Source organism: Hetaerina americana, unplaced genomic scaffold (genome assembly GCF_022747635.1).
Source record: "Hetaerina americana unplaced genomic scaffold, ioHetAmer1.1.p SCAF_3, whole genome shotgun sequence".
Lineage (NCBI taxonomy): Eukaryota > Metazoa > Arthropoda > Insecta > Odonata > Calopterygidae > Hetaerina > Hetaerina americana.
In genome coordinates this window covers 72,244,443-72,254,013 of record NW_027286874.1, presented here as the reverse complement: position 1 = coordinate 72,254,013, position 9,571 = coordinate 72,244,443, and the positions used below count along the sequence as shown (strand labels likewise).

At 42.3% G+C, this 9,571-nt stretch overlaps 1 protein-coding gene across 1 annotated transcript in view; it reads right to left on the bottom strand.

Moving 5' to 3' along the window:
• Nucleotides 1-9,305, bottom strand: part of LOC139690430 (pyrokinin-1 receptor-like) — a 116,064-nt gene extending 106,759 nt beyond the window's left edge. Inside the window, exon 1 of the mRNA XM_071587880.1 lies at nucleotides 7,955-9,305. Within this exon, the coding sequence (XP_071443981.1) occupies nucleotides 7,955-8,936 (982 nt within the window). The 5' untranslated portion in view covers nucleotides 8,937-9,305. The remainder of the gene's footprint in view (nucleotides 1-7,954) is intronic.
• Nucleotides 9,306-9,571: the final 266 nt, after the last annotated feature.

The window sequence follows — 9,571 nt, the reverse complement described above, 5'->3', positions numbered from 1 at the left end:
CATATTAGTAATCAACAACTACCAGCTCTTCGCTGAAACCAGTCGCTCTCGATGTGAAATTAATTTCATAACATTGCGTGGAATTTATAGTGGATAAAGGAGTCAAAGGCGAGTAAAAAAATATGATAACCCTATATGATGATCAAGTATCTCAATATTCGCCGTCGATTCGCCAGAGCATTTTAGAACGCTGCGAATTTTTAAAAATTGAGTAAACACGATTTGATTTTTAATCGTGAAAATGTTTCAGCTATGAAATAAATGCACATTTAAGTACGCGTACGTGGTTAAGTTTCCCTCAATTTTTACATAACTTTGAGTTTTAAAAATTAACTTGAACGGCTTCCGATGGGAGTAATGGCCTTGACAAAAATGTTCCCATTCCATATTGTAATATTTTTCCAACCGTGAACAATTCGAAGTGTCGAATATGTTCTGCAGACGACGTTTCATTATCGAGGCAAGATAGGAATCGCCCGGAGAGGGCCGTTCACAGGTATGAGATAAAGGGGAGAGTGAAATGGGGGGGAGGGAGGAAACACCCTACAAGTGGCCTTTCATTTCGCGGTCAATTCCAGCAGACGAATTCAACGCGCGGAAAGAAGAAAAGAGATCAAAGGGGACGGGATGACCGCGATCAGTGATCCCGTCTCCCCAGTTTCACGCTTGGGGGCGAGAGAGGTGACGGTTCAATCTGTACACCTGTTCACGGGAGAGAGCAGTAGAAATACAGACAAAAACATTCGAAAAAACAACCATTTCGGCACGACGGAGGCACTTCCTCCGGGGGTCCGATGCCCTAGGGGACACGAGAGGTGGACAAAGAGTCGGCGAATTTTTTTCAGGGCCCCTGCGTCGATTCAATTGACGAAATAAACACATGGATATGACTATGGGACTCGATCGAGAAGTCACATTATCAAAGGAGAGTGCACATTAAATTTGAGATTCTTAGGAGGCATTCAGCTGAGACATTCGCTTCAAATGATTTGGGCCGGGGGTGGTCGACCTTTTTCATCCTCGCGTGCCGGCTTGAAAAGCCCGTAAGCATGCTTAATAAAATTTCCCCGCCAACGGCACTCGAAAAAAGGTGTTTAAGTCCCTCGAAATAAAACCTTACAGCTCATTTAATCTGTTCGATTATTAATATTCGTCGAGGAAACAAGTCGTGTCAGATATGGTAGTGAGAAAATAGTATTTTTCCGATTTCTGAGATCTGTCCAATTAATTACTGTTTTCACCCAGGGGAGGCTCTTACGGTGATAAGGTTTGTCTCTCAGTGCCCCTCGTGGTATGGTCTGCCATGCTCCTCTTCCGACGGCCTGTGTCAGGGCAGATTTTGAACATAGAATGCGATATCAATTAAATATCGCAAAAATTTCTTCGCGTTTCCAAATGTAACACCATTCGCGAAAATTACGTCGGATACAACACTCCATATAACATTTATTCAGCATACCGAACCTATTTTTTCATTTATATAATCATTTAGGAATTCCACCAAATCGATTTAGAATAGCACAAATTAAATTTGTATTGATTGAGTGTGATTACATCTCGCATTGCTGATGCATACGTCGTAAGGTTTTGATCTTACGATCCTAATCGCACAACGCCAGTCATAGGAATTTGAAATGTCGCGGGAGTAAGTTATCCTAAGCTAGCCTTAAATTAATTATAGTGTCTTACGTCGATAGCGCTTTCCAAACGGTGACGGTTTCTCTACTCCTATTTCATGTTGAAGTTATGCAACTCAAGGGTTTTCAGAAGTGATCACTATGGCGAAGATCTCTCGGCTAGTCAAGATAATGTCGCCTCGGCTCATGAACAAAAGCAGTGAAACGATCGGAGAACTCGATTAAGGCAGTGCTGCTTAATATCCTTCACACACACACACTGGTCGCGGGAGTGCGTCATTCTACTGTGATATTTAAATCAAGAGTATTCGTCACGTTCTAGAATGATGAATGAGCGTGTATCTAAGCATATGGACTGTAGCAAAAGTCTTTCGAAAACATATAACGGTAGCGTCTGGTTCTATTATTATCCCCCAGTCACGAGGATTGCTAGTGATATCCGGTGGGCTAAAAATAAAAAATTCATGACCATCGAAATTAAGCAAATTATTTCACCTGTCCTCCATTTTTCCAATATTTTCGGCGGAAAAATAAAACGTAACTATGATATATTTATTTTCGTTGAGCTGTCACGTTGCGATCATATTCCAAATTTAAGTTCTCTCACGCTCTCATCCTCTCTCTCCCTCTCTCTCTCTCTCCTTCTCTCACCCTCTCCCTCTCACTAAGGAAAACAGCGTGGGCGTCCGTGAGCAGATACATGCGCACGTCCGACACACGCACACGTCCGAAGCTCATCAAAGGTTTTCAAAGTTTTGATTATGACCATCGAAAAACCTAAAAAGAGGAAATATGTACGGGAAGACCCTTCCAACAACAAGTAGTTTTGGATGAAGAAAATTTCACTCGTCAGGTTTCAAAGGGAATTCTGGCATGCACTCTGCGAGCTCGTTTACGCTGCGAACGTCAACTGTGCTAACGAGTATAAACTTATCAGTCATGAATCCTGCAATTTGGATAGCGATGAAAAATAAAATATAACAAGATAGACTGAACACTTTTAAAGGCACGATGAATTTTCTAGGAGTATAATAGAAGGAAATGGATCACGAGGAGAGCCATGGGTCCAATTCACAGGCCAAATAAAGAGGGACGTGGAACAGTGAACTTATCCAGACGAGTTCATTAGGTAGGGTGGATTGGAGGGCTTCCGTCAGTCTATATCTTCAGATTGGAATACGATGAAATGGTGTTCGAATTTACTAACGCATTATGGCCTTTTAATGATTCCTCAGGTGTCATCTCCAGTCCAACTTTCTAAAAATGTTAGTCTCTTTTATTGTATGCTTACTGTGAACCATGAGAAAAAAGGGGCATTAGTTAAATAAAGAGAGACGTGCTGGTCTAGCGGGTAAAGCGTCCGACTACTGATTAAACTGGCTAGGTTTGATTCCAGGTGTGATTTTGCCAAACCCCAGCTTTACCCAACCTGTCAGAGGACGATGAAAAGACTTTACTGTTCCACGCACAAGTTTATTAAGAATGACGCCAGTTTCAACGAACGTCAACATCACGTAAATACTACAGAAGGCAAGGTACTTATGCACTCATTGCTTAATGTGATTAGCGTTTGATGAATGGGAAGAGAACACGAATGTCTTTTCTCTAAGACAATACGTTCGTGTTCTCCTTTTCATCGTCGTTATGAATCGCTTCCACAAACAAGACGCCTTAAGCCATCAATTTTACCAAGTTGTACAATTTTTCGGGGAGGAAATCAGAGGAGCGGAGAAAGGAAAGCCCCCTCCCCCTACTCTGATACGTGAATTTCACCAATTATAGGGCGGAGTGCGTGGTGAGCTAAAACGCTTTCGGAAACGGTTCTGAAACGCAAACCTTCGTTTTGATCACGCTAGTTCTCATTATAAGTATTATTAATGTTATCATAAGCAACCAATATTAATAATACGAGTACATAGCATGGACGGCGACATAAACGTGCAAAACAATACATCCTAAAGGCTTTCTTTCTTTCTTTGAACCGAACAGATATATTCCTCGCCAAGAGATTTATAACTTCGTCAATGTGACTGTAAATTCGAAAAGAGGTGCACTTGAGTTCCGCCGTTGCATACAGTGGCGCAGTCGAGATTACGGAAATGCACACAAAGGAGTGAGGAGGGGAAAGAAACGAGAGCCTCAAGAGCATTCATGATATGGGCGAAGAGCAATAAAAAAATAATCATTCTTAGCGAATGGGTAAAAAAAAATATGCACGGGCATATTTTCGCGACGAATATTTGAAATTTAAACCAAATGAATCAAAGAAAAAACTAATTCCCCGTGTGCTCGCCTAGGAGATTAATTCTGAACATCCTTTTTCCGATCGCGATGAAAGAAATGCACTTAGTTAATGGAAATGGTAGCGCTTGAACAACCAATCCATACATGTATAGCAGAATGTAACAGCAGAAAAACCAAGAGAATCTACAGCAGTTATAAAAATGAATTCACGGACTTGGTAGCACAAAAGAGTGATGGATAATTTTGCTTTGAGTCGTTTCCGAGTAATAAAAATAAAAGGATCTTTTCCGAAATAATCGTGATGTTGCTAGTTTCAATTTTTCAGGCAAAATCGCACTGATGATTGTATTGGGGCAATAAGTATTGAGATTAAATTTTCTATGTTCTTGATCATCCAGTTTCAACCTCTGTGCGCTCTTTTAATTTGAATTCAATATTTAATCGACTTTTGTGGTGAGAATTTTAATAACTTCTTTAAAAAATATGGCGAGAGACATAATTCATTATGCCGGTTAATATTATGAAGGTTCCGATTAAGGGCTACCGAATATTTCTGTTTGAGAATGACATAGCTACACACTTACTTTAAGTGATTCTTCTTTATACCCAGTGAAATAAAGTAAATATCCTTTCAAGGGTAAATCAAAATACCTATCCCTTCAGCGGCAAATGCACTAATGCCACATTTTTTAACATACATTACCTTACGTGCCCTCTAACCCAGTACATACTATTTTTCCACTTCAGCCGCATCTATTTAGATATCCGAATTATATTTCTCTTTATTCCGGCAGTCTTGAAACCAGAATTAAGTCCCATTATCCAAATGCGAAAAATACAAACGTTACCTACCAATCGATCCAATCAGTCCTCGGTTACTTAGGTTCTCATTAATACAGGCGGCTGTTAATCATTCTTTCAACGCGTCCAAACTAACACGACCTTCTCTTTCTATGCTATCCAGTTGGAGTCTGTTTCATTTCGCGATGATTCCGCACCCTTTCTTTTATAATGACCTTTAATGCTCCCCTCGAAAACATTAACCAGGTGCCTCACGAAATTCATGTTAAGCATACTCTTTAAAGGCTTACTGACTTTGATTACCTAAACTCTCATATTGAGGAGAGTATTTTTATTTAAAAGATTTCATACCAAATTTAATTCATTAATTTCTAATGTTGAGTGTAAACAAAATTTAAATGCAATGAAAATCATTACTAATAATTTAGAAATTAATAAATGCAGAATTGATACTTAGAAAAGATTAAAAGAACATATAAAACATGAGTGAACGATACATTGGTTCACATACTTTCGGAGAAAATAATAAACCAATGCGAGAAGGGTTATATATTTTAAAACATTACCCTGCGAGCCGCCTCTATGGGGTGTGGCGGGGGGTGATTTTACACCAGACAACTTTTTACACCAATTAATTTTCCCTTGTAACGCGGTCGGAGGTTATTCTGTTCCCTTATCGCTCGTGGGAAAAATGGGATCCTAAATCTATCCGTTCCATACTTATTCTCTCAAATCTTATTGATATGATTTTTCCTACCGTGGTACAATGAGGATAATTATACACCTTCCACACCATCGCCAAAGAGACATTACTCCAATTTATGGAAGAGGCCCAATCTGAAATTTAACCTTCGCTCCTTGAGTGATACCAAGCCTAGATCCTCTAACAATTTTGATACACTACACAGTTCGTCATAACAACGTTTTAAAAATCTATAAATGCCTGAAGAGAATATCTTTGGAAATTTCACATCTCTTTTTTTCACCACACACCCTTTAAATAAATAATACTTCGCTATTTCTGACATAAAAATGAAAGGCTGAAAAATACAGTAATTATTCTTTAATTTTTTTCATACATAAGCCCTTAACAACAATTCCTTGAATGTGCATCCATCCATTTGAGCACCAAAATAGAGCGGTTGCGTGAAGAAAAATATAAGATTTAATATGTTAAAGGAAATGAATAATGCCATTAAAACAGATTTGAAAAGAGAGGTAAACAGGAAACGTCCCATCGATGACCAGGAGACGTCTTAAACTCTCTCCTCCAGGCAGTCCTTATGAGCTTTCTCCCAGCAGAGTATTACTTATTGCTTACTTTCAGGTATGATGTGATGGAAATGGAACGTAATAATCGACAAATAGTAGTATTTTCCACTAGACATTTATTGAAACAACGACCGGTTTTGATGCACTACATCATCTTCAGGTAATGATGATGAACCATCAGAAGATGATATAATGTATCATTACTTCATTCAACAAACGCTATGGAACTTAGAAATAGGCATCCTAGACAACCCTAGACCATTAATTTTTCCCCCAGCTCCACTGATGCCCGTAAGCGTTATGCTATAATAGTTATAAGTACAGTTTTCTCGTGGCCATTTACGTCACCAGACGCTTAAGATTGACACATTAATTTACGGGAGGCTAAGAGGGATAGATCTATCTTGTGATACTAAACGTAGCCATCAACATTACATTTCAAAATAAAAGTGGACGCAGAATGTGAATTTTAGCAAATGGCACTCAAATTATCAAAATATTTTAAAAAGTCTTAAGTGTCCTACACGACAATAAAATTATTACAAATTAATGCAATCTGATTATTTCACGTAATTTTTTCATGCACAAGTGTAATACAACGTACAAATTAAAAGGGTGATTAATTTCATATTAAAGACGAAAAACATTAGTGCTATCAGTGACAAGAAATATGCAATCATTTCTCCCATGTAATAGGTGATTTTAAATGTGTAGCTATTGATGAGCAGAATGACTGCACAAGTTGTAATTTATTACAAACGTTTTTCCTTTTCCCTTCTTAACACCCTTTTCTCTTCATTTTTCCATCCCCGATTAAAAACCACTTCAAATCAGCTCATCAATATTTTTAATGAGATAGCACGTTCAATTATTGGAAAATCATTATCTCGTGGCTTAACTTATTATGAAAGGAATGGAGGGGAAAAGAGATAAAAGATGGTCGTCAAGCGCAGATGAGATAACGCCTTGATAAAATAATAGTATTGCCATTAATATTATGAAATTGGTATATTTTGTACTTTCGTAAATACTTTTCTCATTACAGCTAGTCCTTTTCCTTCAATAACACGCCACAGGGTCTTCAAGTTTTCATTCATTATTAAAATTATTATTTTAAGCAAAAATTACATTAGTAGCTAATAATCACGAGTCGACATAGCCCATTAATCCTTATAAAAGATTAATTTACTAAAACAATATGTATGGAAAACTCAAGCCTAGCGTAAAGATCCTTCAAATGTCGTGTGTATCAAAAGCCCGATTCATAGCTATAATGGAACTATACCTCAAGCTAAATCGTTTAATTAAATAATCTTGTTGAAATGAACTCAGTGCGACGAACTAACAATCCTTTTTGGGCCAATCCTCGGACTCAAAGGTTGATGTCACATCGTGCGATTTTTTCACGGAGTTCTTCAGTCATTTTTTCAAAGAAGAGAATTATTGTGGTATAGCAAGCAGCTAGATACCTCATTTAGCGCAATTTAATGTGATAGAGGTTTTCATTATGACCGACACTGATTAACTTTTAATCATTTGCTTATATTTTGTAATTTATAAATGTTTATGCTCTATAATTCAAGGGCTGCTCCTTTAGCATAGAAAATCTAAAGGAAATTATACTTTTGACGACGCCATAGGATTATACAATTAAGAAACCATTCACAAAATAATAGTCAATTAGCTCTGATAATCAAAGCCCATTAGCTAAATTTTTAGTTGTCATATTTATTATGTTGATCGGTCTTTGGGCATTTATGAGTTTTTATGAATCGACATTTTGCTTGCGTATTCACTTCGAGCGAGCAAATTAAGTTTATCTGGAACCGAAAAGCGCAATTCAATACAAAATGCGCGTCAGCATTTGGGTGTCGAAGAAGGTAAACAACCAGAGGAAAACGTATTTTCGCGATCGTTTTCACCCATTCACCGCTCGCCTTCTCTCCTCCCCGTTCCCTCCTCTCTCGCGGCGTAAACAAACCCCCGCACCCGCAGCTCACCGAGCATTTTGATGACGTGGTTCTGCGAGTTCTTCCCTCCGGCTTTCCTCTCCTCGCTCCTCAGGGAGCCCGCTGAGGACCTCCGGTGGATGAGGCGTGAGTTCCTCAGCCGGAGGCCGATGAGGACGTAGAGCGCCGTGATTACCGTCATCGGGGCCACGAACACGACGCACGTGGAGATGGCGAACGCGTGCTGCACGAGGACCCTCTTGACCGTGCAGTGCGCCCCCTCCGAGTCCATCCTCTCCCCTGCGCTATCCCAAGAGTAGATGACCCCGAACTGGATGGCCTGTGGCACTGCCAAGCATACCGCCAGCACCCAAGCTGCCACAACGAGCCTCACGGCCCGCGACAGCCCCGAGAACGTGTGTGACCTCAGCGGGTGGCAGATGGCCACGTAACGCTCCACCGTGAACGCCGTAATAGTGAGCACGGTGGCGTTGGCCGACGTCTCGGCTGCAAAGCTCTGCACGACGCAGAACGCCTCCCCGAAGGCGTAAGAGTACGGGGACCAAGTCTGGTACATCTCCGTCGGCATACCCGAGACGAGGAGGAGCAGGTCTGAGATAGCCAGGTTGAAGAGGTAGTAGTTGGTGGCCGTGTGCATGTGCTTGTTCTTGGCGATGATGATACATGTGCTCACGTTGCCCACGATCCCCGAGAGGAAGATGATCGCGTAGATGATGGTGATGGGCACGATGACGTAGAGGGGCGGTCTCCGGCGGACGCCGTCCACCCACTGCGGCGGCGAAGAGGTTCCCTGCGATGGGGAGAAGGTCTGATGGGCGTCGAGGGTGGTCACTGCCGCCGCGGCCGCCGAAGTGTCCCACACCCCCGAGGGGTCCTCTCGGCGACCCCCGACGGCAGCCACGGCGTCTACGAGGGCCATCGGGGTGGCGTTTAGGAGGACGCTGCCGATTGACACCGGCTCCATTGCGGTGGCGTTGGTGAAGAACCCGGCCCCTCCCAAGCGGGAGTCCATCACGGAGGGAGAGACGGAGGAGATGGAGAAGGGACGCCGATTTGTGAGAGAAAAAATTCGGCGTGGCCCCGGGGAGATAAGAGCGCAGGCAGGGTGGCGGTTTTCGGATCCGGGTGGAGAGTGGGTCCGAGAGGTGGAGATTGGCGGGGAGAGAACGGGGTGTGTTTGGGCGGTCGGACGGAAGAAAAACAAAAGAACAGGGGTGGTATTAGTGCCTAGCGGGGGAAACGGGAGGCAAACACGATCTCTTCTCGGTTCACTCGGACGAAACTCGCGACGAAATCACATAGGATGGAAGCGGAACGAGAGATGTCGAAAAGGAGACGGTGGGAGGAGAGAGTGGAGGAGGAGGGCTGGAAGACAGAGTGGACGGGGTTCCCATTTCACCCCTTTTGTTGACTGTCGGAGGGTGGTGGTGGAGACCGGCGACAGGGATTGGGTCACGCCCCCACGGCTCCCTTCATCCCCTTCGCTCGCCCGGATAGCGACGTTGCGGGAAGGATCGGAAAAGAGGCGGAGGCGAAGGGAGAGTTTTCGGGGGCGATCGGAGGAGGGAGATAGTGGAGCGGAGGCAAAGGGATGATGCCCTGAGGAGACATCCCTCTCCTTCCCTCCGAGACGCCACCCCACGGTAC